Source organism: Lytechinus pictus, chromosome 17, assembly GCF_037042905.1.
Source record: "Lytechinus pictus isolate F3 Inbred chromosome 17, Lp3.0, whole genome shotgun sequence".
In the NCBI taxonomy this organism is placed as follows: domain Eukaryota; kingdom Metazoa; phylum Echinodermata; class Echinoidea; order Temnopleuroida; family Toxopneustidae; genus Lytechinus; species Lytechinus pictus.
Window position 1 is genome coordinate 14,584,408 of NC_087261.1, and position 12,207 is coordinate 14,596,614.

Consider the following 12,207-nt stretch of genomic DNA (forward strand, 5'->3'; position numbering starts at 1 on the left):
GGATTTTTTTCCATATAAAGATGCTCATATATGCAAATGAGGTAGATTTATTTACGATTTTTTATTTAAAAAATAAATAAATTTGTAAAACTTATCATGGGCTTCAGTTCAATTCGTATTGATTTCTGCACTTGATTTCCAATATTTTGATTATTTTCCTTATTTGTAATTTATTATGGCTAATTTGCATAAAATGCAAATTTTGTGATTTTCCTATATGATTGTATATTTAAGGACTTTTAATATGGTGTTTAGGAAACCTTCCTGTAAGGTATTGCCATATTTCAATATCAATAGATAAAATACTTGCAATTTTTGAGGGATGTATCACCAGAGTGTTTTCTTGAATATTTATAACATGTTAGATACTTTTATTTGCATAATATGCAAATTACACTACAGACACTAAGCTAAATACAAATGTATTCAACGTGCTTAGTGATAGCAGCATGTAAATTCCAACATTAATGAAATTTTCAAGCAGATAATGAGAGAAAAATCACAATACCTTTACATTTTTCCATATAAGGATGCTTATTTGCATATTATGCAAATGAGGTAGATTTTTTTTGCACGTTTGACAAAAAATATTGAATACAGTTATTTATCATGAATTCTCGCTCAAATTGAATTGTTTTGGACACTCAATTTGTAATCTTTGGGCTATTTTCCTTATTTTTCTAACTTTTTATGGCTAATTTGCATAATATGCAAATTTCATAAATTTCCACTGCTTGGATTTCTTGGGACTTTTAGTATGTTGTTTAGGGGACCTTCCTGGAAAGCATTGCAGTGGAATATCTCGTGTTGCAATTAGTGGTGGGTCAAACCCTATATTGACTGGACTATTCGCTAAATTAACTTGAGAGGAGTTGTCAAAGAATATGCTGTTTGGTAAAGTATTACTTTTGTTAGTATCTTTTGTTAGTATCGAAAGTTTGTTAATTGGTTTTGATCCAGTCTGTAACATTAATTTGTTAGTTCATAATGTACAATCCTAACGAGTTGGTTAATATCATCATGGGAAAATAAGATATTGGAGTTGTCTGCAGCTAGCGATTGTAAAGACTTTCTCATCGAATTTTTCATGTTCTGCTTGCTGTTGCCTATAACCTGCTTGCTGTAGCCTATAACCACATTCCCAATAGTAGCTAACTTCGAACACTTATCAAAAACCGCTTTGATTTCGTTCTCATCGCCATTTGCCTAGCTTTTCTCGATCCTGGCACCACTGCCACAAACTGGGTCTATTTATAATGTTTAACAAGACTCTTCATACTGATTTTATTATGAATTAGATGATGATGACGACGACGACGACGACGACGGTGACGATAACGGCTGTTGTTGTTATCATCATCATCATTATCATTATCAAGATACGTGACTTCCAGTAACGTGTCATCCTATGTGTACATAGTTCTAATTAGTCAACAAACTACTTTTTGAATAGATTTGTAAGACAAAATACTCCCTTAAGGAGCTGGGGATAATTATATAGGCCTATTGCTGGCCATTAATAAATCAGTATATGTTTTTACTTGTAGGCCTATATTACTGAAAGCAGTGGCGTAACGAGCCAAACATTTTAGGGGGCTGGATCCCATATATTGATTGCGTAAAATTAATGCTTGCAAGCGAAGATAGCGAGCAACAGTTTTGACATTTTCATTGCCAAAATACAATTTTGTGAGGGATTTTGACATAATATATTGAGAAAATTACGTCATATATTTCATCCTTCTCTCTTTCCTTTCATATGATTTCCTTTCCTTTTATTTCTTAGTCGTGAAATTCTTGTTTGGGGGCAAGACTCCCTCCCCAAGCCACCCCATCTGCACGCCACCGATTGAAAGAAATAAATTATATATTGAAAGTAATAAATTTGAATATTTTCACTCTCCCCTCAATCTTCAAAGTAATTTGTGTGGGATTTTACTTGTTTAAAAATTAACAGTCAATTAGGCCTATAACTAATTTTCAAAAGACGCGAAGTCCACTTTTGACACTAGTAAATTAAAACGGCAGATGTAGGCCGGCCAACAAAAATAAGTTTGCCATTTCAGTGGGCGGGTTTGCTCATTTCCATGGCCGTCGGCATAATATTAGCAAAATTTTTGACCGTCTTATATACAGAGAAAACAGAATGTATATTTTGGGAAAATATTTTGACATGTTTGGTAAATAATATCATATTTTTCAATACTTCCTTTCCTTTATTTCTGTCTCTCCTTTTTTTTTCTCTCGGTCGAGATTTTTTATTATTATTATTATTATTATTATTTTTTTTTTTTTTTTGGGGGGGGGGGGCATATGGCCCCCAGTCCCTGTCTGTCTGCCTGTGGTAAAATCTAAACCACGCAATCCGATTCTTTTATTTTATGAATAGAACAGGATCCGAATAAACGGTGGCAATGATAACATCCACACCCTCAATAAACAAAAGTACTACCACGCGATGAGAGCAGCTATATACAGAGCGTGAATACAGAAGTAGAATCATCGCTAGATTCGATACGTAATTATTATTGTGGGAAGGTATTCAACCGTGCAATATTTCGATTTCCTGGTCCGTTTCATAGTAAACGTAAAAATCGCTTCCATATATTGATCCGGCCGTACACAAACTGGGCTTAATTCATATACTCCGCATATATTTTGGAAAGGCTATAATGCAACCACTATAAGGCGATTCAAAGTTACTCAGTTATCTGTTCGTGAATTAATATTTAGATGCACTTGGAGAGGCCATCATGGATATGCAGAAGTGGTATCTACAATTTATATTGCTATTGATCTTGATCTTCAATGGAGTAGTATGTCCAAATGGTAAGAATGTCATTGAACTGAATTAATTCCTACATGCCAATAGATGAAGCCCAAGGCAATAGCGTATTCAACATAATACTGCGAAATGACCGTGTTTATGTGTGTTTTTCATAAAAGGAAACATATTGTAAAATACAAAATTTCAAGTAAATGCCATACGCATATACATATATATTGTCGATATGAAACGGTTTGTATTTAATTATGTTCTCTGTCGTAAAATGTAGGCCTAATTGCATATTTCATAAGGCTTAATCTAATGAGAATTTGCAACTTACAAAAGGGGATTATAAAGAAGAGAAGATAAGAAAAATGTCGCGTAATGTTAGAAACATCCGGTTATATAGGAAGATCATGATGGACCTACTTTGTTTTACTTTATCATTATTATTTTACAACAGAACACCATACTGGGCGTCGATACGGGGGGGGGGGGGGTGGAGCTAGGGGGGCGATATTGCCCCCGATGAAAATATTTGAGGGGCCGGGCACAAACACATCGATTTGCAACCCCATAATCAGTTAATATGCAATGCAAGTATAGCTTTCCTAAAAGCATTGTAAATCATTCACACTATAAAATCATTGAACATAATAATGACATAAAAAGGAACATACTACATTTTCAGTTTTCTGACGCGCTTCGCGCGTAAAATGCTGTAGGCCTATTACAATTTAGAGGCCACGCTTACTCCCCCCCCCCCAATTTTGCCCACTCCTATTGGCAACATACAATGGCACCCCTGTACCGTAGATATGGGAATTTGCAGAAAATATTTTACAACACTGTTATTTGATCATGGAACTGCAAGTCAATTCTTGATAAAGGGAAGGTCTAGGCTGAAGATATTTATGTCTCAATAAAGCAAAATGCTGAAAATTTTATCAAAATCGGATAACAAATAGTCATTGAAAAAGTTATTGAATTTTAAAGATTTGCATTATTCCGGCGAAACAGTTCTAGGCAGGTCTGTATGAATATTCATTAGGTGGGCTGATGATGTTATATCTCCACTTGTTCTTTTGTATTTTATTATATGAAATCAGGTATATTCAAAAAAATTCTACCAAGAACTAAAACAATTGGATTGACAACTGGTAAAGTGCATTAGTTATTTATTGCCGCAACTTATTTCATCATAATGGAGACACATCATTTACACATGTATGAAAAAATGAAACAATTATGATTTCATGTAATAACATAAGAGAAAGGAAAGTGGAGATGTGATATCATCACCCCCACCTAATGAATATTCATGACGATGTATACCCAGAAGGAAAAACCAGTAAAACCAGTAAGAATTTTTACTGGTTTCCAGTAGAATTTTACTGGTTTCCAGTATATTTTTACTGGGCCAGTTGATTTTTAACTGGACCAGTAAAAATCAACTGGAGACCAGTTCCAACAATTGCATTCCAGTTGATGCAATTAGTAATACCAGTTAAATTGTTTTTCATCAAACTGGTGTTTCTGGTCCAATAAATGGTTTCCAGTAGATTTTTACTGGTTTCCAGTATATGTTTACTGGACCAGTTGATTTTTAACTGGACCAGTATAAATCAACTGGAGACCAGTTCAAACAATTGCATTCCAGTTGAAGCAAATGAGTTAATTTGTTTTTCATCAAACTGGTGTTACTGGTCCAATAAATAATGATTTTATTTCAAGTCAGATCATTTGACGAATTATGGAAAATGAATCTTGCAATTCATAGAAAGTTATTATCGTTATCATCATTCTTCTTATAATTATCATAATTATTATGATTATTATGATCATTGTTGTTATCATTCTTATTACTGTTATCATTTTTATCGATATTGTAATTATTATTATTAATATCATAATTATCAAGTATTAACATTATCATTAAAATAATTATTTCCTTTAATTATGATTAAGATCAAAGCAAGATACATTCCTCTGATATAGTCAACTGGTCTAAAGTAATTCATTGTTTGAAATTGAACTGGTCAAGACCAGTAATACCAGTAATTCTGATGATGCTGATCACGTGGTTTACCTCATTTGCATATTTCCTATTTAAAAAAGAAAAATCAGGATTTAGAATGGAATTATCCTTACAATGGCACTCATTGTTGTTTAAAAACTTTCCAAATTAATGTGCGAACTAATTCACAATGAAAATGTGTAATTTCATATATCACATTTAAAATAACAGCAGAAAGATTAATTTACTAACCATCTTTTCCATCACATTTCACAGACCATGGTATATAACAAACCAAATGCATGTAATAAATTGATCCAGTAAGACCAGTACGAGGACCAGTTTGACCAGTTCGACCAGTAGAAAATACCAGTAAACAGACCAGCTTGAAAACCAGTACGAAGACCAGTGATACCAGTATAACAACCACCAGAAACAAGACCAGTATAAAATTCCAGTAATTCAAGACCAGTTTAATTTTTAACTGGACCAGTAAAATTTTAACTGGACCAGTATGACCAGTTAGACCAGTAAACCGATGTTCCAATTTCCAGAGTTACCAGTTAAAATTCTACTGGTCCAACTGGTCCAGTGGAACTGGTTTTTCCTTCTGGGTAATAACTGTTTTCACAAAATATTGATAAACTTTAAAATTCAATAACTTTTTTATTTGTTATCTGATTTTCAGCATTTTGCTCTGTTAATTTTACTCTATTCATTGAGATATATTTTCAGCCCGGACCATCCCTTTAATTTTCTTTTTTGTTCTTTCATCCATCACTGCCACGACATCAAAGGTGAACTAATGTGTCAATATCAAGGCAATGATGGTATGAGAGGATTTTTAGTGAATATGGCCGAAGATGATCAGCTAGACGTGTACTCTGATGAAGGTAGGCCAACAATATTTTTGGTATTCTCACCAAATGTATTTTGATATACATGTATATTTTGTTTCTAGAGTGTTTTCTTTTTAATTTATCAGCCACAAGGTCAGATACAAATTGAAACAAATTTCAGAAAATTACATTTAATTTTTGACTGACAAAAAATGTTCAGAAGATTCGAACCCTATACAAAAAGTGGCAAAAATCATTTTTCCAGTTATAATCTTGTCCTTCAACGCCTCTGTTCCATTCGCACGCAATTTCATATTCTTATCCTTACAAATTAATGCATTTAAAAATTGAGGTTATGTCCATTACATATGCAGCATCAGATCCTACAAAGCATTTCATGGGCCCAATATTATTGTCCGAGGGCAATAGTGACTCTATTATGCTTGTGCATGGGCCAATCCTTTTATTTCCGTGACCCGTCCATTTATTTGTCATTGTTGATGCTGTATATATACGCTATATAGTGCATTTGAGGTATACCTTATCTATTCTTGATATGAAATTGTCTTTTAATCACCAGTATTATTGAATTTATACCACATGTGAATCCATCTCTTCCAACATTTATTTTTTGTGTGAATTGCGATATCAATTTTTTTAATCCTATGTTGGATTAAAAAAGAAAACATAATCGTGATGAAGGCGGTTTTTTGAGGAAATAGATTAACATCAATTATTATTTTCTTTCAAATTGGGGGATTTGGTTGGAATCGTCAGGACGATATTTTGATATAATTCTATTTTTATTCAACAAGCACCCTGTGATGAAATCATAAAATTTTATTTTTTTCTTGCCATTATATGATCCTCTTTTATAGTCGCACCACGTGTTCAAATTGATGCTCGTGCGAACGTATCATGCGGTACTCAACATAAAGGGAAATTCTCCTTTGAGCTTGTCGGTCAAAAGGAATGGCAAATTCTTCTTCGTTTATCTCCGACAGACGTCAGTGATGACGTCATCGTCGAAGCCTCCAATGGGCATGATGTTCATAGTATCTCGAGAGAAAACCACCAATCCGGTTATCCGATGTATCTGCTCTCAGAGACCAATCTGAAGATTTTTTCTGATTTTAAAAGTCGAGGAGATTCAAACAGGGGGTTTATGCTCAATGTCCGGGCAGTCAAAGTAGTTGGTACGTATGTAGACATAAAAGCCCCTTTATTACTCAAAGTTTCCGGATCCGAGATATAAAATTTGGAAAACACATTTTATGGAATTTGTGGAAACACTGGAAGGATATCAACGTATAACTTTGTGGATAGGAAATCATGTGCAAACGGAATTCGGGGTCCAATTTTAGAAAACTTATATCATTGACTATTATTTGAGACTACGAGAACCGAGAAATCATTTATTAGACAGTGACTATTATGTCGACCTATTGTCTGCAGTGCGAGCTGAACAATTTTTTTTCATTGAGATGATAACTGGGCGTTATAAGCACCATTTTAAACCGTGAACAGGAAAGGTATCAAATTAAACAAAATAATGATGCGAGTGCGTACCGCGAGCTGAAAATTTTTAATTTTCATCGCTTTTTTGTAATGCATGCAGGATGGTTATCTCGCTAATACCTGTTTCCATTGTCACGATTTCGCCACGACTCAAACGGCGGTCTTTATCGTGGAGTAATCGCAGTAGTAGTTTCAGACAGAGGCGTCGATCCTGGGGGGCAGGGGGGCGATCGCCCCAATGAAAATATTGGGGGGGGGGGGGCAAACATATCTTTTGCCCCCCAATAATTCCGCATGTGCAAAAATAAAACAAGATTGTAATATTACACAGAAATCAGCAAGCGAGATTGAAATACACAACTCGTTCTTTATTTAAAATCGTGCTCAAAATGTCCGCTTTTCAGATTGGAATATAAACATTTTCAGGTCGCGCTTCGCATCATTTCTGTAGCAGAAACCCATACTTTTCATGATTAAATAGGTGAATAGAATGCCCCGTTTTCAGTTCTAAACCTCAAAAGAAATCCCACTTCGATTTGCGATAAACTTTTGTTGGATATACTATATCTTGTTCTTTATTAAAAAGTCCATTAAACTGTCAATTTTTTTCAGATCGAAATATCAAAATTTTCAGCTCGCGCTTCGTGCTCGCATCTATTGTTCCTTTTAAATACCCATCTTAATCGTTGGTACCAAAAATGCTTAGAATATCAAGCTTTCAGGTCAGAATATAAAGAAATTTCAGCTCGCTCTCGGCACTCGCATTATCTGTGTAGTGAGATATGTATCCTCCTCATGAGTTACTACAAACAGTTAACAGAAACCTTTTTCCTGCTTTCAGGTCAGTATATACTAAATATTTTCAGCTCGCGCTTCGCGCTCGCATTTATTTGTTGGTGAGATATGTGTCTCTTTCTCATGAGTCATATATATAGGCCTATGTGTGTGTGGGTGAGTTTGTTTGTTTTGTATGATCAAGCGCGCCTTTGGAACATTGATTTTGCCCCCCAATTTGAAAAATGGATCGACGCCCCTGGTTTCAGATCGTATCAGATCATAGCATATCAGTTGTGGCAATCGTACCCGTAGAAAATTTGTTGAATGGTTAACAAAATCAGTTACGAAAGGCCAATCGTGGGTTAAGGATCGCATGGCAGTGTGAACGAGGTATTAAAAAAAAATGAAAACTCGAATTACGGGAAGAATAGTTGTGTATATTGAACACTGGATTTCAAGCCCCATGTTATCATTTATTCATCCCAACCAACAGCTACTGTGAGCCCGAGCCAAATTTTGAATTTTATATAATGACTTGAAAGATTTGTGTTAACAGTGACTGGATGAGAAAAAATTCAAAATTTGATGAGTAAAAATGCTGTTTTGGAGCACTTTATTACAGCTTGAGTAGGAAGCTTGTGACAGAATTTACTTCACATTTTTATCTTCAGTATTTCAAAATATCTGGGGGGGGGGCAACGATCCTGACTAAGGGAGTGCCCCACTCCCCTTGGTGCCAACACTGGATACATGTCGGATAAAATTAGTGTGTAATCATAGGCTCAGTAAACATATGCATGACAATATATCGATGTAAATAAATGATGAAGGCTATCCGTTAGTGAGGAACAGCTTAGTGCCATAATCAGTTACTTGTCTTTTTTTTTCTTTTCACAGAACAACATTATCTACAACATTCGACGTCCTGTTACAACCAGGAAAGGGGTAATTATAACAAGTTCCTTATTGCAAAGGAGCCATACTCTGCAAGAATAATACAAAAAATCTGAATTCTTAATCTTATGTCTGTCATATTATTTAATTGATCTATTTCCCATATTGATCGCATTTAATAGGGGGGGGGGTGGAATTCAATATCGAATAGGCCTATCATCTACACCCAAAGCCCAAAATCGCTATACAATTATTACAAAGGTTTTAAACTATGATTGCATTATTGATATTTTCATTAGTTGCATATGTGGAAAACTTTGCAGGAGGGGAAAGTGTACACCCCCCCCCCGAATGCTCATCGCCAATTTTGGAGACACTTTCCCTGTCTATATATATCTGAAACAAAAGATAAAACAGTTATCAAAATTCTGGCAAGGGGGGGGGGGGGGGGGGCTCTGCCCCGTTCCCTTCGGTATAGTGATTTTTAAAATCTAAATTGATAAAATAATAACCCTTTTTCTTTGTGTAAACTTTCTCAAGTTAGTAAAACGTAAAAAAAAAATTGAATTCACTCCGGACTTGGATTATGATTAAGGCTGCTTTTGTTTTCATTCTTCTGCAGATGGCCAATCTGGTGCTTGGATATATCGAGTCACCTGTGATGATATCCATCCCACTTACGACAGTGTGCTCATATCATATCGGCAAGGCCCAGGGATGTCAGACACTGGATACAAAACAGTTATGTGCGAGAAATTTCATGATGATCTTCCCGGCACCTCCGTCATGCCGTGGATTGACACCTGGCCGAATTTATCATGCTTTCGTAATTCAAATAAATTAGTGATGGTAGGTTGAGCTCAAAACAGACATTAAAATAGTACTCTAGGCTGAAACAATATGATTTGAACAGATATAAAAAATCAGACGAACAAAACACTGAAAATGTGATAAAAATCGAACAAGGAATAACAACGTTATGACATTTTAAAGATTTTTACTGTTCTAAGATGCAATTCTAAGATGCATATCTTTGATCATTAATATTCAATGAGCAAACTGAGGATATCACATCCCCACTTGTTCTTTTGTATTTTATTACAAGAAATTATTTTTTCCACCAAGAACTAAAAAAATGGATTAGCAACTGATTTAATGCAAATATATTCATCGCTGCAACTTATTTTATTATAAGGAAAACGTTATCCTTCACGCATGTATGAAAAAATTAATAATTATGATTTCATGTAATAACAAAAAGTAAAGTGGGGATGAGACATCATCACCCCATCTAATGAATAATCATGAAGACGTGCATAATCATAACTGTATTCACAACAAACCGCTAAACTTTGAATTCAATAACCTTGTTATTTGTTATCAGATTTTAATGAAATTTTCAACATTTTGCTCTGTGAATTTTACTGTATTTATTTTATTTATCCGGAGTACCCCTTTAAGCATGATCATAACAATTCGTATACCCGTGTTACTCATTAAATCATTTCATAGCAGTACATGGGACTCAGATTACAATTTTTTGTGTTTAAAAGATCAGTGGCATAATGAGCCCAAAAGTTTGAGGGGGGCAATAGGGCAAATAAGGGTAAAAATATGTGTGAACGCGCGAAACGAACGAGCAAAAATTTTGACTTTTATTCATACAAAAACCAAATTTGGAATATATTTATAATATTTTGAGAAATAATTCATATAATCACTCTTTTCCCATTCCTTTTATTTCCTTTTCTTATTCATTTTCCTTGGTCGTAGAAGTTTTTGGGTTCCATGGCCGTCAACCCCCCCCCCCCCATCACCTCTGTATGATAGTGGTTTAGATATTATCAATATGTGTGTTCAATATTCTCGAAACATATAGAGGGGTCGAGTGCGTAATATATACTGCGCATTCGCTTGAATCTGCCACTGTATTATCATCTTTTAATTCTTATTGTTTTAAATCCATTTCAAAGTCAAGTGAAATAATAATAATCCATTATAACCAACCGATCTGAATTGACGAAAACTAAAAATATTTCATATTCTATTTTTATACAGGTCGTTGTCTCAGCACAAAAGCAGATGGTATCCGACGTCATAATAGAAATGATCATCTATCGCGGTGAGCTGCACAATGAATAGGGAGTTTTCGCACCACCACGCAGAACGGATTTCAAGAATACAGTAAACCTATAGAAAATGCCCGTCACATGACAATGAACAACTATGAGGTTTTTGTCGAAACTTTGTGAACCGGAACAGCAGTTTCCTAAGTATCGGAGCTGACGAGTAAAAAAATGCAAATATGTCAATTGTCCAGAGTCCAGAACGAAACTGCTGTTTTGATTCACCAACTTTCGACAAAGCTTCATGGTTGCTCATTGCCATGGATGGCATTTGACAATATATTTTCTATGTTCTTGAAAGCGTTCTGGGTGGTGATGCCAAAAACTTAATAATAGTTAAGGTTTAATTACCCCCAACAACAAGTTAATGAAATGGAGAGAGGGTGATCACACAGATATGATGGAGCAATTTTCAAAAAGAAAAATCGAATGTGAAATAAGAAAGATATGATGTTTCAAATTTCACTAACCATGCTAATTTTCACAAACACTTCGATGCGCAGTACATGTGAAATGCAAATTAAAGTATCAATGATAATAACAACTCACTACATCAGTGTTGTTTTATTATTTAACATGAGATTATTAAATTTTGGTGAATTTGGCAATAAGAAGCACTTAATTGAATCTGAATAGTTTACAATGATAATTACACACATCAGACCATATTTATCTTACACTATGCAAAAACTTAATAATTATAATGAAATGTGTGTTTACTAAACAGCACGATAAACAAAAACATGAAAAGTCCTGAAAATATATGGCTTCGAAGTATCTAAATCATTATTCTTTCGATTACATTTGATTGGTTATGACAACCTAATTTCTGACTGCGGTTGAAAATATATGATATTCTCATGCATTGGACGTGGTATCATCGTCGCTTTAATTGCATTTTGACTAAAATTTGTATTTCTATTGAAAACTGTCTTCTCATGTCTTTTTCCACGTCAGATACGTGTCTCTTTGTAAATTATGAACCCGTGTATTTAGAGATTTATGAAATAATTTACCTCCATATCTCATTAATTGTTTAAATCCAGGTTCCGGTGAAAATAGTGAAAGGAGAGCTACACTGATCATTGTACAAATTGTCGTTGTCATCGCAGCTGTCTTGATACTTGTGGCATTCACGGTATAAACGAAGGTATTTAATAAAAAATTATACAATGAAATAAGTTATATATACACACACACTCATATTTGCACTTGGGAATGTGATTGTAATATCTACGATAGTAGCAATAGAAATTATTATCATTACTT

At 34.5% G+C, this 12,207-nt stretch overlaps 1 protein-coding gene across 3 annotated transcripts in view; it reads left to right on the forward strand.

Moving 5' to 3' along the window:
- Positions 1-12,088, forward strand: part of LOC135157291 (uncharacterized) — an 18,194-nt gene extending 6,106 nt beyond the window's left edge. For 2 of the 3 annotated variants that reach the window (XM_064112401.1, XM_064112402.1), the window contains exons 2-8: positions 2,734-2,829; positions 5,582-5,677; positions 6,502-6,819; positions 8,816-8,863; positions 9,435-9,661; positions 10,871-10,934; positions 11,985-12,088. In XM_064112401.1, coding sequence (XP_063968471.1) covers positions 2,754-2,829; positions 5,582-5,677; positions 6,502-6,819; positions 8,816-8,863; positions 9,435-9,661; positions 10,871-10,934; positions 11,985-12,082 — 927 coding nt within the window. In that variant the 5' untranslated portion in view covers positions 2,734-2,753 and the 3' untranslated portion in view covers positions 12,083-12,088. Of the gene's footprint in view, positions 1-2,660; positions 2,830-5,581; positions 5,678-6,501; positions 6,820-8,815; positions 8,864-9,434; positions 9,662-10,870; positions 10,935-11,984 lie in introns of those variants that run through there. The other variant, XM_064112403.1, reaches the window with a different exon arrangement.
- Positions 12,089-12,207: the final 119 nt, after the last annotated feature.